Source organism: Pteropus alecto, unplaced genomic scaffold, assembly GCF_000325575.1.
Source record: "Pteropus alecto unplaced genomic scaffold, ASM32557v1 scaffold25, whole genome shotgun sequence".
In the NCBI taxonomy this organism is placed as follows: domain Eukaryota; kingdom Metazoa; phylum Chordata; class Mammalia; order Chiroptera; family Pteropodidae; genus Pteropus; species Pteropus alecto.
In genome coordinates this window covers 5,131,540-5,150,372 of record NW_006441955.1, presented here as the reverse complement: position 1 = coordinate 5,150,372, position 18,833 = coordinate 5,131,540, and the positions used below count along the sequence as shown (strand labels likewise).

Below are 18,833 nucleotides of genomic sequence, written 5' to 3'. Positions count from 1 at the left end.
CAAGAGCAGCAGGAAATGCAGACACAAACCTGGGACCTATTCAGAGAACAGAAGTTTGAGTGGGGTATGGGGGAACAGAAACAGGAGATAAGGCAAGAATCAGATTATACAAGGCCTTGGGAAGGCCAGGCTAAGGAGGGTGGGCTCAAAATCTAAGGTCAGGGCTTCCCTACCTGGGACATATGTACCGAGGGATTGCCCAAGGTAATCAGGGTTATGAGAACCCATAGGTAAATGTGGCATATCGTCTGGAATTTCAATTTTCCTCAAAGGCTCTTATGTTTTCCTATGAAAGATGTATGAGGGAATGGAATGTAAAATTATATGAATTTTAAAAAATAAAACTAGGATTTCAAAGACATTTCCCAGTTGAAGTAATCTGCTTCCCAACGAGGAAGTGTTTGCAAGTAGTCCACTCTCCAATGCCATTGGGGATAGGTTAATAGCAGAGTTATTTGGGAAGCACTGCTATAAGTGATGGGAAACCATGGATTGAACTCCACTGAGGGCTCTAGACTAGGGCTGGCTGGGACTCAAAGATGAATAGGAACTGACTGTCTTTGAAGAATGTTCAGTCTAATCATTATAGAACTGATGATTCCGAGCAGAATAAATAGAAAAACAGGTGAAGTTCCTTTCCTCTCCCTCATCTCCTTGACACATTCCTCTTGCACTTCATTCATCCTTTTATTAAAAAAAAATATTTACTGTACAACTCTCTCACTTCCTGTGTGACCTTGGACAAATTACTTAACCTCTGTGTACCTCAGTTACCTTATCTGCAGAATGGAAATATAATAATACCTACCCCATAGTATCACAATGAGTGTCATAGTGAGAATTAAATGAGAATCTGTATAACACTCTTAGAATCTGAAACAAAGTTCAATCCGTTTTAAACAGCTATTATAACAGAATTATTACTACAACTTCTACAGCTGCTGCGTTCCAGTCATCATCTCCCACAGTCATCTATTCCTTAGGTCATTAATGTTGGAGGCGGACAGGTGGTTCTGGGAAGAATATGAAGATGAGTCAGACTTCTCATTGTACTTGTACAGACTTAGGAGTATTATTGGTTTATCCAGCTCCATCTGGCACATAGTAGGTACTCAAAATGCTTGCTGAATGCATGCATAAATGTCTTCCTACTAAACTGCGAGCTCTTTAAAGGCAGGTACCATACCTCCTAGTTGTTGAATTACTAACATCAAGCACTTGGTGAGGCACACAGTGGGGGCTTAGGGATTACAGAACTAATGAATGAATGGACGGATGAAGGGATGAAAGACTGCAGGCAGAGAATCATTTAAGGACACAAAGCTGGCACAGATAAAGTGAATCATTTAAGGACACAAGGCTGGCACAGTTTTAGGAATGGGCTGACCAAAGGAAGAGATTTGACTGCTAACGAGGGGAAGCCCGGGTTCGCAGATCCTGGCCTTGGGGAATGAGCGGGTAAGCAAACCTCAGAGGCACGCCCCGCCCAGGCCCCGCCCAGGCCCCGCCCCGCCCTGGCTCACATGACCGTGGGGCGGGAGAGCGGCGCGGCCTGGGTAGGAGGGACCGGATAATCTCTCCTAGGCGACCAAGAGTCATGGCGGGCGTGGTGGACTTCCAGGACGAGGAGCAGGTGAAGTCGTTTCTGGAGAACATGGAGGTGGAGTGCAACTATCAATGCTACCGTGAGAAGGACCCGGACGGTGAGCGCCGCCGGCGCGGCCTGGGGACACTTTGGGGCTCATAAAGAAAGGCGAGGGTCAGACGGCGCACGTGAGCGACCTCTGAGAGACTCTGGAAGGCGTCACGGGCAGGGGTCACGTCGGGGCGGCTCTCTGGGGACACCGACGACCTTGTGTGTGGTGCGGAGGGGCGGGTTGGGTTCCACGAGGACTTGCTGGGCTCGCTGAGGTGGAATGCTCTGCCAGACAGAGCCTGGAGGCCGGGAAAAAGTGCTTGAGCACTTGGGACAGAGGGACTGAGGATACATCAGTGAACAGATGAAATTCCCTGTCTTCATGGAGCTTACTTTTTAGTGTGTGTGTTGGGGGGAGGGGCAGGGAATTGGACAATAAACATAAGGAAATAAATGAAATAGTGCGTTAGAAGGTAATAAGTGCAGTGGGAAAAAGTTCTGACTGAGCAGTGTCAGGAGTTCAGGAAGGCAATTTAAAATTGAGTGGTCGGGGGGTCATTGAGAAAGTGGCATTTGAATAAAGCCTTGAAGAAGGTAAGGGAAATCTATGCCCGGTAGAAGTAACAGCTTGTGGAAAGGCCCTGAGGCATGAATGTGCCATGTGTGTTCTGGAAACACTGAGTCGACTTGAGTGTGTGGGTGGATGGTGGTGTCCAGAAGGGCCACCCAGAGCAGCCAGTACCTTTGAGTGATTTTCTTCTTCCTACTTTATTTTCATAAAGGGGGGTGGGGGTTGGGGAAAGGCACGGGCCTTACCTTCTAATAGCTTGTGTAGTCCAGTTTCCAAAATATGATATAGCTATTTCTTGATGCTAACCAACTACACAGAGTTGCTCTGCAGTATGATGGCTTAAAAAGAACCCAGGGTTGTTCTTTGAGGCTGGTCTATATCCTAAGCAGAGAGAGAAGTCACAGGAATTGGAGCCACTGAGGAGAGAGAATGGTTGGGAAAGACTGCTGGGGTTGGTCAGGAGGAACAGGCAAGTGTTGATTAAAAGAGCAGTTAGAAGAAGAAAATTCTGTCTTTTGGAAAGTTAAAGTCAAGATGTAGTCAGAAATAAGATTGAAGAGGAGGTCTAGGCCACAATGTGTCATGCCTTGAATGCCAGGATAAGGAATTTAGACTATTCAGTGGACAGTGGAGAGTTAATGATAGTGTCCTCTGAAGAATATATCGCGCAATGGCGTGGAGAAGGGTGGGCCTATAAGAAGGGCTGGCTGCGGCACTTCAGAAGAGCCTAAGAGGAGGCAGTAGTTACTGTAGCTACTAATATAGTAGTTTCCTTCAAAGTCATCATAATCTCCCATATGGATTACTGAAATAATTACTGAAATTACTGAAGTAGCCTTCTAACTTATCTCTCTTTTTATCCTCATTCCCTTAAAATCTATCCTCATTTATTTATTAAAAATTTAAATAACAAAAATAACACATTTGTTGTTGTCAGTGCTAGAGTGTGTCCCCTCACACATTTTCTCCATACTCAGTCAGGCATATACAAACATATATACTAGGGTAACCTTTTAAAAATACAAATTGAATTATGTCAGTTTCCTTCTTAAAACCCTCTAGTGGTTTGTCATTGACTTAGAATAAAAACCTAATTCCTTCCTATGTTCCGTGAGGCCCTGTGATCTAGTCCCTCCTTTCCTCTCTTCATTTCCTGCCCCTTTCCTTCTTGATCCAGCCACATACCTGATTTGTACCAAGCTTATTCTTTCTTTTAGGTCTATTCCTTGTGCCTGGGACTTTCTGCCCCCTCCCCATTTCATTGTCTTTAATACTTTGTTTATTCTCATTATTCACATCTCAGCTCAGACATCACAGTCCTTAGTGAGGCCCTCCCAGATCGTCCAATCTATGTTAACCATTCCCACAACGAACTATCGTATCATTCTGTTTTATTTATTTCAGTCATAACATTTATTACCATTTGAATACGTTTCGTTCACCTATTTATTTATTTATTGTGTTTCTTCCTCTAGAATATAATTTTTAGGAGGTCAAGTGACTATTCTCAGTATCTAGAACAGTGTTTGGTAAATAGATGAACATAGATGCTCAAATATTTGTTGAAATGAATGAGAAATGGGTATTTTGAGGGATAAAGAAAAAAAGGACAGGGGAGAGATTGAAAGGCTCACTGGGACTAGAGACTGCTAAGGAGAAAGAGTATATTTCCAACTCCTTTGGTAGCTGCCATTTCTACTCTGTCTTCAGGCTTCATGTTCTCAACCTGACTGAGAAGTAAGGTATAGTCATCGAAGCACCCCTTTCTTGCTGCTGCAAAAACTTGCTCATAGGCCTGTTTGTTTTTTGTGTTTTACTATTGAATTGAACTTCCTGAGAAGTTCCAAAGCTAGCACTGAGTCTTTGGGCCAGGGAGCAGAAGAGCTGGTAAGTGGAGGAGCCATTGCACGGGCCAAGGTCTCCCCAGTCTGTATGTTGCTCAGTCTCTGCCTAAAGGCAGACAATGCCATTTGTAGAAATGACTGAACACCACTTGCATTCTTTGTGGTAAGATCACCTTGTCATACGTCAGGAGGACAGAGGCTAGCCCTATATAAAAGATACATTCTGGCCTGCCACACCTGAACCCTCCTCACTGCTAAGCAGCAGTCCCAGACATGAACAGCTCTTGCTTTCACCTCACAGGTTGTTATCGGCTGGTAGATTATTTGGAAGGGATCCAGAAGAATTTTGATGAGGCTGCCAAGGTGTTGAAGTTCAACTGTGAAGAGAACAAACACAGTGATAGCTGCTACAAACTGGGGGCCTATTATGTGACTGGAAAAGGTAAGGAGGGACCTGCTTTCTTTGGTCTTTGTCATTGATAGTAGTGCTGGCATCACATCCTGAGTCTTGCACTGAGCCCTCTTTGCAGAAGGGTCTTCACAGGCATTGGGGAAGCACACTGTAGGAAGATTTGGAGACGAATTCAGCAGAGTGATGAAGGGAAGAGCACAGCCTTTCAAGTTAGGCAGACCGTAGAGAATGTTGTTGGCAAGTACTACGACCTTGAGCCAGTCACTTCACCTGTGTCTCAGTCATATCACCTGTAAAATAGAGAAAAAAAAATAGTACTTGCTTCGTAGGGTTGTTATGAGGATTAAATAGGATAATGTAGGTAAAGGCATTAGCACATGTCTAGCCTAGAGAAAGGGATCAGTAATGATTAATTCCCTTCCATCTATCTTTTCTCCTCATGCCTTGATTGCAGTTATCACTGGAGTAGTGGTTATCTTGCTAAATAGCAAACGATCCCAACAAACTTTATTATTTCACACACTTTCTGTAGGTCAGAAATTTGGAAATGGTTTAGCTGTGTGCCTCAGGGTTCTCTACTAAGGTTGTAGTCAAAACATTAGCCAGGGAGCTAGGGCTGCCATCATTTGAAGACTTGACTAGAGCTGGAGTTTCCATTTCTAAGATAGCTCACTCACGTGGCTGAGGGTAAAGGTGTCTGTTCCTTGCTAACTGTCATTAGGAAACCTCAGTTTGTTATGACATGGATCTCTCCATGGACTGCTTGTGTGTTCTCATGCCATGGCATCTGGCCTCCTCTAGATTGAGTGACCCAAGAGAGAGAACAAGATGGAATCCTCAGTGCCTTTTATGACTTACTCTTGGACATTACACAGATGTCATTTCCAGCACAATTCTGTTTATTAGAAGTGAGTCAATAAGTGTGGTCCACACTAAGGAGAGAGAACTTAAATTCTACCTCTTGAAGACAGAAATATCAAAGAATTTATGGGCATATTTTAAAACCACTGCAAATAGGGATTATGATCTTTGACAGGCAGCTGGGATTTTTTTTTTGCTCACTAGATCATGTTATGATTCATTCATCCCTTGTTCCCAGTGCCCAGCCAAGCCTGGTTGGAAAACTGTTCAGTCAAAGTTTGATGAAGAAGACATCTTTTCAATGTCTCCTTGGTGCTGGATTATTTCTGCTTTCACATGGGACATGGGGGTCTGTGATAGTCCCTATTTTGTTGAAAATTTAACGTCAACAGGAATATCAGTTTCCCTTGCTGGAAAAGAGGGGCATTCTTTGATCTAATAATTCTCCTGGTATCTTATCCTAAGGAAATAATTGAAAATGCACATAAAGGTTATATGTAGAGATAGTCACCCTAGCATTATTTATCTGGCAAAATTTTCATTAATTTATCATTTACAAGCAATATGTAACTGCATTATATTAATTATATTTTTAAAAACCTGCGTGCCAATAATAGCAGTTTAGTTAGTTAAGTAATGTTACTTCAGTTGGATGGAATGTTATTTAGCCCATTAAAAAGTAATGTTTCTAAAGAATTTTTGTTGTTGTGGAGAAAGCTTATGATATAATGTTCAGTGAAGAAAGCCAAATACAAAATTCTATACGATGTGAACTCAACTTATACAGTGTGCAAAAACAAAAATGTTCTTAGCTGTTATCTCTGAATTTGTGTCTTGTTAAAGTTTTGTGTTCCTTTTTTCTTTATACCATATTTTACTATATTTTCCACAAGGACTTTGAGTTCCTTATTGAATTAGGGAAAACAAGAGAGGCTGTGAAATTATTTTCCCTTCTCTTATTAGACAAACTTATGTGATTAATGATTACGCACTGAGACTTTTTATTTCGCTTAAGTGCTCCTTTGTTGAGCAAACTTCTAGTATTTACTATCTACAGTGAAACAAAGAATTAGATATAGACCAGTAAGGGAGAAGAAATATTTATACTAATACCTGTTAAACCTGGGAGAGCTTGATAAGCACCTTTAGAAAGAGACATGTAAAGTACTGTAGGGATTCAGTGCTAGGAGAGTGCCATCATTAGGGGGTTCTGTCATAGAGGAGGAGACATTGAAACTGATATTTTAAGGACAGCAGATTTTGTTTGGCAAAAGTGAAATAGAGTTGTGTCCCAGGCAGAAAGAAGGTGAGCAGGTATGAAAAAACACAGTGTTTAAAGAATAATAATTAATCTTATGTTAAATTGACGTTAAATAAATTTCTCCAGGTGTTTAAACCAAAGTGGTCACAGGAGATCTTTGCTACTAAAGCCCTTTGGATTGCTGTTTAGCAGACTTTGGGCCCTGCCATGTCTAAAAGCCAATTCTGTTGGCTCCCCCTGCTTAGTTCTGAGCCAAAGGATTTTACAATCTTTTGGTTTTGTCCTCTGTTTCTGAAAGTACACCCACTGTCTTTTCTTGACACAGACTGCCTAGTAACTCTTTTACCAAAGATAGCTTGAGGCAGGTGAGAGGCTAAAGAACCCACTTTTAGTCCCGAGCAATGACGGTGTGGCATCAGGTAAGGCATTTTCCTTCCCTGAGCTACAAATTCCACATTGACAAATCAGAGTAATAAGATCTGCTCATACTTTCTTCATAGGATTTTTCTGAGCATCAAAGGAGATCAGATGTAATTGCTTTGCGAAATTATAAAACATTCTATCAATGTGAACAGGTCTGGTTTGTGTTGGTTGCTGCAGAAGCTACTTTGGATTGCACACTTAGAGTAATTCAAAGAATGTTTTGACCAGATTGTGCAGGTACCCAGTATTTTTTCTATGTGGCAACTAAAATGAACTTTTAAGAATATAAACCATGGACTAGATAAAATATACAAAGCAACTGTTTTCAGACATTGGACAACAGGCAATGCAGTACTGTGATCCCTGAGAAAAAGAAAACACATAAGGTGAGCCCCTTCCACTATTGCTTTGGCTTTCTGCCTGGAAGTACTTTCCAGAGTATGCACAAAGAGGTGGAAGCCAAGTAGAGCATGATAGTCATGCAGAGCTAATGAGGCAGAAGTCAGAGTTTCTAGCTACTGAGGCAACTGGAATTTGCAGGACAGGCTACCAGAGAAGAAAGAACTACACAGAGAAGGAGCTCTAGAAATCCACATTGGGATGCTGTTAAGTCTTTTGCCCCATGTTAAGCTGCACATGCATAGAGAGAGACTGAGAGACCTTACAATAAAAAGATACTGGGGATCTATGAACTAAAAAGAGATTCCAAAGGTTTCACAGCGTTGGGAGTGGTTTGAGTTCCAGTCAGCCAGAGCGAGGGACTTCAGTGAACACCACAGACATTCAACTAAGATTCCAGAAAGGCTATGTTGTAGTAGTAAGACTGTTCTAGATCTGCTCTAACAAAACTTAAAAACAGGCCTCAAGAGCATCAGGCTGATTCACCTGTAAATTAGCTACCTACCAGAGTGAAACTCAAGTCTTTAAAGAAATTAAACAAAATCCAAACTATTCAAAGTATCATCCACAATGTCCAGCATAAAATAAGAAATTACTAGACAGTAAAAAAGCAGTTAATAGAAATAGACTCACATATGACAGATGTTGGAATTAATAGTCAAAAATTTAAAAACAGATATAATATGTTTAAGAGTTTAAATAAAAATGGACATAAAGAATGAATGGTTAGAAAATCTCATTAGAGAAATTGAAACTATTAAAAGAACTAAATGAAATCCTACAATTGAAAAACATAATCTTTGAAATGAAAACTTGACTGGTCAGACTTAGGCTAGATGCTTTAAAATAAAATCAGTGAAAGATCAGTTACTCGAAGACAGGATATTATTTAAGTACTGAGGAAAAAAGGGAAAAAAAAAAAGTTCAGAGCTTCAACCTGTGGAATTCAGTATCTATCACTCTAACATATGTGTATTCAAGTCCCAGGAGAAGAAGAGAAAAATATTTACAGATATAATAGAAAACTTTCCAAATTTGATGAAAAATGTCAGTTACACTGAGACATTTATTACCAATTTGCTGAAAAGCCAAAGACAAAAAGAAAATCTTAAAAACGTCAGAAAAAAATGACATCGAGGGGAACAATGGTATGAAAACAACCACTGATTTCTCATCAGAAACAATGTAAGCCAGAAGACGAACATCTTTTAAAAGAAAAACCAGTCAAATTTGAATTTTACTTTAGCAAAAATATCTTTAAAAATGAAGATGAAATAAATTTATTTTCAGCTAAATGAAAGCTGAGAGAATGAGTCACTACCAGACCTACACTACAAGAAATAAAGTTGTTTTGGTTGATGGAAAATGGTAACAGGTAGAAACTAGGATCCATACAAAAGAATAAAGCACATTAGAATACATGTGTAAAAATAAGACTTTTTCATCATTTAATGTATTTAAAATAATTTTTTGTTTTAAACAGCATTTGTTTTACTTCTACATATATAAGCCTCAATCCATAAGTGAGGCTTATATATGTAGAAGTAAAACAAAAATATATATATATATAAATAAAACATGACAGCAGTAGTACAAAAGAAGGGAATGAGGTAAATGAAAGTATACTGTTGTAAGGTTCTTACATATATATGTGAAGTGGTAAAATATTAATTTATGGTAGATTGTGATAAGTTAAAGATACATATTATAACCACTAGATAAATCACTGGAAAAAAGTATAACTAAAAAGCCAATATAAGAAGGAAATGGACTATTAGAAATATACAATTCAAAAGAACACAAAGATAAAGGAGCAAAAAACATTTGGGAAAAGTGAGAAACAAAAAACAAATTGTAGACTTAAACCCAATAATTGCATTAAATGTAAATAATTGCATTAAATGTAAATAAACAGGTAAAAGTCGGAGAATGTCATGCTGGATATAAAAGCAAGACCTAACAATATATTATTTACATATAAGGGTGAGAGGAATACTTTCTCAAAATTGAAAGAACTCAGGGGACATAGACTCTATGAGCTTTCTTCTTAGAAAAACCTATCTAATAACTAATAAAGAGATGAATCAGAAGAAATATACAGGAATGGAGATGCTCTTATGGAAAGACCGGTGATGAGCGGAATCCATTTAATGAATATTGGGCTAATTAGGGTTACTAAATAGAATGTAAATAATAGAAACCTTTATAACATAGAAACACTATAACATTTACTGAGCACTTATTATCTGCCAGGCTCTTTGTAAGAACACATTTAAGCTTCCACCATATGAAGTAGATACTATTATCCTTATTTTACTGATGTGGAAGACTGAGGCTTGTAGAAGTTAAATAACATGCTTAAGGTCATACAGCTGACAACTAATGGAGCTGGGACGGGGGCATAGCTTTTCTGGCTCCAGAGCCCAGGCTTTATTAACCACTGTGCTCTTTTCCTAAGTTGAAGTAACATAACCAACAGAAAGTAGAAGATGGGGAGAAGAGACGGGAGGAATTGTGAGATGCCAATATCTTCATATTTTCTAGCTGTGAGTCAATACTGTCTAAAATTTAGTTTAAAAATTTTTTTAAATGGCTAACCTTTTAATATTTTTAGTAATCTCTTTATCACTAGAAACTCATTTAGGAAATTTCTCTAGTAAAAATATAGTCATTTGAAGTTCAGCAGTTCTTCATTTCGCTTCAGTTTAATTTTCTTTTGATAAATTCAAGTAGAATCAGTTAATTTTTTAATTTACAAATAGCATATGTAATTCAATTTTTCGAAATACTTCTATCTAGATGTCAATTCAGCTAGCCAGTATTGAATCTGAACACATGCTACAAAGGTGACTGGAATGGTGTTCTCTTAATGATAATGATAATTTTTTTCTAGGTAGTATATTTGGAACGATTTCTTTAAAAAAGTAATGTTAAGAGATAGTTAAAATGTTTATATTTTTTGAGAATGGGTGATGGTACATGGGGATTTGAAATTTTCCATTAAAAAAAAAAAAAACGAAAAAAAAAGTGAGCCTTGTAACCACCTCTGCATAAAATGACCTATTAGCAGTTTACCATGTATTGCTCCTAGGATTAAGTGCAGGTTCCTTAACAAGACCCATCAGACCCTGCATAATCTGACCCCTGCTTGCCTCTCTAGCCTTCCTTCCCCAGTGATTTCTGGATTCTAGCCACATGGGCTCCTTTTCTCTTTGACTTATTCCTACTGCCTGGAACAACCCATATTTCCTTTCCTTTCTTTTTTTCCATTATTTTACAGCTCAAATGTCACTTCTTTGGGGATGCTTTCCTTGACCTCACTACCTAGTCTAGGTCAGAGCCCTAATACATATAGTACCCTATACTTTCCTCCATACATTTGTCAACCTTATAATCATACATTTATTTGTGTAGTTGTTTAATGTCTGTCTCATTACAGCATAAGATCCACAGGCAGTGACAATGTCTGTTCTCCAGAACCTAGCACAGTAGATGACAAATAATATACATTCAGTATACATTTAAATTAACAAACATTTAACAAAGTTCTTATAACATGCTGTAATCTCATGAGTAGCTATTGTTATTCCCACTTTTTGCCTCCTTTACCTGTTTGGGCTTCCTCAGAAGATCTCATTTGAACAAACGATTCCATGGCTAAAAAAGCTGAAAGGTCTGTGCACTGTATCAGGCCACCTTCCTTTCATGCTGCCTTAGCTCAGGGTATATGAACTTCATTCAGGAATTATTCCCTAACTTTAGCCTGATTCAGGTTCTGCCCTGGCTTGGGTTTATTTTTTTTCTTCCCTTTCCTTCCTCCCAGGCGGATTGACCCGGGACCTGAAAGCTGCCTCCAGCTGCTTTCTGATGGCATGTGAGAAGCCCGGAAAGAAGTCTGTGGAGGCATGTCACAATGTTGGTCTCCTGGCACATGATGGACAGGTCAATGATGATGGTCAGCCTGATCTAGGGAAGGCCAGAGACTATTACACAAGAGCCTGCGATGGCAGTTATGCTGCTAGCTGCTTCAACCTCAGTGCCATGTTTCTGCAGGGCGCCCCTGGCTTTCCCAAGGACATGGGCCTGGCATGCAAATACTCGATGAAAGCCTGTGACTTGGGTCATGTCTGGGCCTGTGCCAATGCCAGCCGCATGTACAAGCTGGGGGATGGTGTCGACAAGGATGAAGCCAAGGCCGAGGTGCTAAAAAATCGTGCTCTACAACTACATAAAGAACAGCAGAAAAACGTCCAACCTTTAATGTTTGGGTAATGTGGCTCACCCTCCTATGCAACAGATTGAGGCTGGCACCTCCTATTTCTGATAGAGCCCTTAGAGGTCAACCTGCTGGAGCAGGAAGACTTGGGACTCAATATCAGTTGCTCTCGTTACATAGACCCATTGCCCCAAAGTGTCACCTACTGGGATATAGCTTGAAATGTTTATTCCTTTAACTGGTGTTTTCTGTGAAGACACCCACATTAATGGGGTCTTAGTTCTCAAATTCTTGTATCTCTATGAAAAACAGTGATATAGAGAGCTATAGAGATTTTGGAGGGTGTGGAGGAGAGACAAAGAGCAGAAAATTGAGAAAATTAGCAGCCACAGGGTATGAAGGAATCGGACATCATCATGATTGTTATTTTTGTTGGGAGGGCTTAAAAATCTGAAAGTGTCTTGATTTACATAATAGAGGGTTTAAGGACCTAAGAACAGCTAACTGCCACCCTCTGACTTATGTAACCATTGGTGAGGGCTTCTTTTTTGCCTTTAGAGTCACATCTTTCAATAAATTCATAGAGATCAGAAGGATTAAATGTTGTTATGCTTCAGGGTTGCTGAAGAGGATAAGCCCACCTTCAGTGGAGACATTCACAATGAAAAATTAGCATCCCCAGTTGACACACCTGGTACTGCGCATCACGCTGAGGGAGCAGATTATTCCCAGGGCAACTTTAGATAGGGATGTGTAAGCATTGTGCTTTGTGACACTTTTTGTCCCTCAGAACTGAACCTTTTTAACTATCCCTGTAAATAAACTATTTTGATTGATTAGTAGTTTTGTTATTAGTGTTCTCTCTAGATTCTGGGTGGGGTAGAGATTATGTTCTTCAACATGGTTGCCTTTTCTTTTAAGAACATTTGCTTTTTTCTATTATCTTCCTAACTTGTCACTAGGGGGCAAGCTTGTCATTTTCCTACTGATAATGGGACTTCTGTCATCATCTAGTTTTTGGGCTTCCAGTTTTGCAGCTGTCCGAGAAGGAAGGCTTGCTGCGTGAATGAAGGTTCGTAAGCATAGCCCACCAGCTTCTCAAGTTGATAGAAGAGAGAGATTTTCCCAAGAGCAGAGAAGTTTTAAAAAGTGAGTTTATTTTAAAAATGTAGTTTTTCTTGTATTTCAAATAAAGTCTGTAGGCCAACACACATATGAAAAGATGTTCAACATCACTAATCATTAGGGAAATGTAGATCAAAACCACAATGAGATACCACCTTCTACCTTACATCTTTCAGAATGGCAATTACTATTATTATTATTTTTTTTTAAAGACAATATGTGTTGGCAAGGATGTGGAGAAATTGGAATCCTTATACATTATATGTGAGGATGTAAAATGGTGCAGTCACTATGAAAAACAATATGGTGGTTTCTCAAAAAACTTCAACGTAAAATTACCATATGACCCAGCAATTCCATTTCACGGTACATATCCAAGAGAATTGCTAGCAGCACCTCTAGGAGAGATTTGTACACCCACGCAGGAATCACAATAGCCACAATATAAATGGAATGTTAATTCAGGCTTAAAAGAAAGGAAATGCTGACACATACTATAACTTGGATGAACCTTTAAGACATCATGCTAGGTGAAATAAGCCAGTCTCAAAAAGACAAATACTGTCTGATTCCGCTTAGATGAGGTATCTAAACTCAGAGATAGAGTAGAATGGTAGTCACCATGGTCTGCAGGGTGGGGGCAATTGGGAGTTTTTTAATGAATATATCATTTCAGTTTTGCAAGATGAAAAACTTCTGGAGATTACTTGCACAAAAATGTAAATATACTTTACTGAACTACACATTTAAAAATGGTTAAGATGGTAAATTTTATGTATATTTTATGACAGTTTTTTAAAAAACAACATTTAATTTTTAAAAGTGTAAGATCTGAAGTTTTGGGTTATAAAAGTAATATGTTCTTATGAAATGTAGTTGGGAACTTAGAAGAAACAATTACCCCTCACTATCCTTTACCACCTACCAGCATTCTTTGGCCCAATAGTATTATTTAAACATCTTAAGAATCACATCTTTTCAATTAAACAAAGGGTTTTGTAATTTTGAAGAATTAGCTTAACATGATTTTTGGTGGCGGATATGCTGGGCTATGTTTTTATGGACCAATTCCTGCTCAGGACCCATGGTACCTGCCTGCCTTGCATTACATACTAAGATGGGGCTGGCAACAGTGAATGAGTATTGACAGTATCAAAATGTTACATTTCACAAAGTTATTTAAATGTAAAGAGTAATAATTTACTGTCCAGAAAAGTCTAAGGCCATTTAATACACAGGTTGCTGTGGGAAGGAATGGATTGATAATGGCTAGCATGGTTGAATTTTCTTTTGTTCAGCCTTTGAGGCAGGGTTTGAAAATGGGTTTTCAGATTCTGGTCACAGCAAGCAGTATTGTTACTGTGTCTTCTGGCCAGCAGGCATTTGAATCATTACCAAGTATTTCCAATGTGTTTCCTCCCTGCCAGGCCTGGACTGGGCGGTCTAATGGGGAAGAAGTTTCATAACTGATTAGTAGTTGTGTTCTTATTAGCGTTCTCACTAAAATCTCAACAGTGCAGTGCTGGGCACTATGAGAAAAAGAAGCAAGAGTTCCATAGGGAAGGGAAGGTAGGTGTGAGGAATGGGGTAGGAGGGTCTAGGTTTGGGTTTTATCTTGTGATCATGCACAGTCACTGCAGGGTTTTGAGCAGAATGAAATGATCACATTTGGAAATTAGATCACCATAGTGTGGAAAAGGATTGGATGAGAGTTATGTGGGGGTGGGAGGAGGGTAGATCAGGCCGGGGGTTAAAAACCCAGATTTCTAGCTTGGGCACCTGGATGGACAGGGTTAGCCATTCATCGATTTGGAGCCTATGAGCTCAAGAAGGGAACAAAAAAACAATTTTGTTACGTTTGGTAATTTTTTAAAAAATTTAGAAATACATTTTAATTTGTTAAAGGTTTATGAAATTGCTTTAAAAATTTTGTGAGAGGCAGCATGGCAGAGGGAAAAATGCCTAGACTTCAGATGCTACAGATGTGCGCAACTCTGGATTAGTCAGAGGCATACTAAGCATGAGTGTTTAGGGTACCTAACAAAGAATAAGAAATATAAATTTAGAATAATTTTATATTTTTAAAAAGCACCAAGTAACCACTTTGAGAGAAAAAAAAATTGAAAACTTTTGGCTTCCAGTTTAGATCTTTTATTTTGAATTCTCCATTAGAGTTGGGGGGGAACCAGACTCTTTGCGGTGCTTAGGTCTAAAGTTTTTAATTTGGGTTTTGATCTGGGGTTTACCTTTTATTGGCTGTGTGACCTTAAGCAAGTTACCTGACCTTCTGGGTCTTGGTTTTGTCACCTCTCAGATGAGGATAACACTGCCTTCTGCTAGGATTGTTAGGATTAAATAGTAGCTATTATAGAATGGTAAATGTTTCTTTAAAGAGATCTTTATGGGGCCACATTTTACAAATAGATAATTGTTTTCTCTCCAAGTGGCAATGTTAGCTTGTGAGTGAGTCTACCTTTTAAAACAGGCTGTTTTTGCCACCATTCTTTTAATATCCAGGGAGCTGATGTTGAGGCTTTCTAGGGGTATTCAGGGCATAAAACAGCTGCAGAAGGCAGGCCTGGTCGAAGGGTGGGGCCTGCCTCCTTCCTCCTTGCTTCTCTGCTGTGCCAGTAGAGAGAGTCACTGAGAAGATTTGCACCTGTTGGGGACCCAGAGTGGAAACTATTCCCAGCTGGTGCTCCTCTTCAGGCTTGAGGGATGGTGATTGTATTACAGTTTATACACCAGCCCTCCCCACCGTCTAAAGGGGAAAGGGCAAAATTCTTTGCCCAATATATAAGTCCTTGCCTCCATATTTAGCTCCATCTTGTTCCTAACTTGGGCTTCTGTAGCAGGGAACTAACTGCTTATAGTCTCTGCACCACCACCAAAAAAGTAACAGGAAAAACACTTAGGATGTTTCTTACTGCCATGTTTTTGTAATGCTGGTTCCTCTGTCTGGAATGAACTGCTACCTTTTATGAAGAATGACCTTCATCTTTGAAGACTCTGGAAGCATTCCCTTCATCCTTCAGGCTGGTTAGAGGCTTTCTCTGCTCACTACTGCCCCAAGTTTCCATCCATCACAGCACTGTTCACACTGCATTATCATCTGTGTATTATTAATGGTCTCCATTTCCTACAAGACTAAGTTTCTGGAGAACAGGGATATGGTTGGCTTTATCTCTATCTTCAGTGCCCAGAATGAGGCTGGGGCCATGCTAGGCCATCAGTGGTTGCTTGCTGAGATGAACAGCACAGAGCGGCATTTAGTAGCCTCCTGATCACCCCAAGACAAATCAGGCACAGGCTCCTCTAATCCAAGAAATGGTATGAGCTGTAGGGCTATACTGTTTTTGAAACTGCTTATCAAGAAAAGCTCCTTTCTAAACCAGAGTTGGCACATGATGGATCACTAATATTTCTTGGGTTCTGTTCAGGAACATATCTTTTTTTAAAAAAAGGTTTTTGAAATAATGAAGAACCAACACAGTGCTACCTTGATACCCTTAAAGTACATGTTCAATAGCTTAATGCCAAGAAACCAATATTAATATCCTCATGGCTAAAGAATTACTAGTCCAAGTATGGCACTTTTTTTCTTGGAACACTAAGAATATCTTTCTTGAAATACTAAGAATTAATAGTCTTTGCTCATCATTATAATGACTTGTTTTTATGTTTGTCTCCCTGATTAGTCTCTGAGGCTCCAAAGACAGGGATCAAGAATCCTACCTTTTTGAAATCCTTCAGAGATTTCTTTTCCATACAGCAGTGGTGACCCCGTACTCCTCAATCTCTTGTGGCACCTGCTTAAAATAGAGATTCTTGGGTTCACCTAGAATGAAAATCTGGATTTTAAGCAAATCCTAGGAGATTTATTATTTTTTTAGAGAATTTTTATAAGTTTATTTAAACCAAAATTGACAACAGTTTCACAGAAACAAGATCTCAAATGCGCTTCCCTAGGAGATTCTTATTCATAAGAAAGTGGATGACCCCTCAAGTGGTACATAATCCTAGCTCCTGAGCTTGGCACCATTACTGCTCTGCAGTCTGAGCTCCACAGTTTCAGCTCTTTGCACAGCAGTTCCACCAAAACATCTTGCTTTCTCGTCCCCCTTGGCACAAGCCTGGCCAACTTCTGTTAGTCCTTCAAAACACAGCCCAGATCGCACCTCCTCCAGGTAGCCCTCCTGGACCCTCAAGATCTATGATGCAATGACAGCCCTTGTGCTTCTCACTCTTAGTTCTTTTCACATGGTTTGGGAAAGGCTATAAGTGCCTCAATTACATTGATTATATCTAACACCTCTATTCCCAGTGCCTACCTCAAGACCTGGTACAGATAAGATAGTTAATAAATCTTTATTGAAAGAAAGGGAAGGGAAGGGACTTGGCATAAATCCTATCTTCCAATGGATCCATTGAAAAGGTTGTGTTTTGGGGAAGTATCTGGATTTAAATCATTTCTCTGCCACATACAAATGTGTTATATTACATCTCTGAGCCTCATTTTCCTCATCTCTGAAGCAGAGATAATGTTTACTTTTGGGGCTAATGTGAGAGTTAAAGAGTTAAATGAGATAAAATTGTGAGGTGCTTAGCTCAGTGCCTGGCACATTTTAGTTGTGTAATAAATCACCGAAGAACTATCTTCTGGAAATAGAACTAGGCTTATTCTGTACAGCTCCAGAGAGCAGAACTAGGCCCAATGGGTGGAAGCTGCAAGGAGACAGACCTCAGTTCATAGAAGTCTAAGTAGAAAGAACTTTCTACTTGACAGAATGGGAAACCTTGGTAGGAGGTCTACTTCCTATTATAGGATTTTACAAACTGAGGGTAGATGCTCACCTGTCAGGGATGATACATAGGAGACTGATTCTACTGAGTGCGGTGAAAGATGGGAGCCCTCTAAGGCATTTCAATTCAATGCCCTCCAAAACTTATTATTCATTCAACTAACACGGAGAGTCTCCTCTTGGCTGGGCCCTAAGTTGAGCACTGAAGACACAGCTGAATCTGACAGGTTCCCTGTCATTTAGAAACTCACAGTCTAAAGAGTGGTCATTTGCTAGATGCTCTGATCCTCTCAAAAACCCTCTAAGGAACCTTTCATTCTCACCATTTCTCAAAGAAACAAGCCCAGCTAGACAAAATGATTGCAGAGACATACAGACCCAGTGAGTACTGCAGCTGGGATTAAAATTTAGTCCTGCCTGTTTCCTACCCAAGGCTGCTTGTCATCCAGGTGTTGAAAACTTTGCAATCTCAGAGAGTTCCCAGACAGCACCCAGGGCCCTTTGGGACACCATGCAGATGCTGATGAACATAGATAAAAGGCTGAGATCAGCTTCAGGAAGATGTGGGCTCCCTGCAGCATACTCTGCGCCCTGGGGTTCTCTCCAACCTGGGCCACGTGGAGGGCCCAGGAGAACATGCTGAGGTTAGGCCCCACTACTCACATGACCAGCTAAGCTGCCTGGGCCAGGGCTCCCTCAGAGAACTTGAAACCCGGCTGAGTTCCACCAGCTCCAAGAATAGCAGCTGACCCTACCCACCTCTAGCCAATGACCTCTGATCAGGTTCCAGGAGGCCCCAGCAGATTCTAGACACCAGTGGCACAAGCTTTGACCTTGAAGGGTAGGGTAATAACAGCTACATTTATTAAGGAACCACTCTGTGCAGGGGACCTCCTAAAGGAGAGGACATCCTTCAACGGAGGTTTAGGAAGTATGGAACCTGTATTACAGATGAGGAAATTGGGGCTTAGAGATATTGAGAACTTGCCCAAGGTTATAGTAAGTATGTAACAGAACAAGATTTGAGCCGAGGCTGCCTTTGCCAGTTACTCTGCTTCTGTGAGGAGAGAAGAGTACTTTCAAGACCTCAGAAGAGTCTGGGCAGAGGAGATAAATTGCATTAGCTTTCAAAATGGTGTTATTCCAGCAGAGTGGGACTCATATGCTTAGAAATGCAGGATTTGAAAGCCAGGAGAGATCCTGGCGTGTATTCCCATTCACCTGAGCCTATTTCCTCATCTATAAAATGAGAATCACATCCACATGGCAGGTGAATAAGCATA

The 18,833-nt window shown here is 40.0% G+C and overlaps 1 protein-coding gene across 1 annotated transcript; it reads left to right on the top strand.

Annotated features, from left to right (window-relative positions):
• Positions 1–1,522: 1,522 nt before the first annotated feature.
• LOC102884261 (cytochrome c oxidase assembly factor 7) lies at positions 1,523–12,465 on the top strand. The gene is made up of 3 exons (XM_006919205.3): positions 1,523–1,703; positions 4,353–4,493; positions 11,231–12,465. The coding sequence occupies exons 1-3, from the start codon at positions 1,598–1,600 to the stop codon at positions 11,677–11,679; spliced, it is 696 nt and encodes a 231-aa protein (XP_006919267.1). The 5' UTR covers positions 1,523–1,597; the 3' UTR covers positions 11,680–12,465.
• The last annotated feature ends 6,368 nt before the right edge of the window (positions 12,466–18,833 follow it).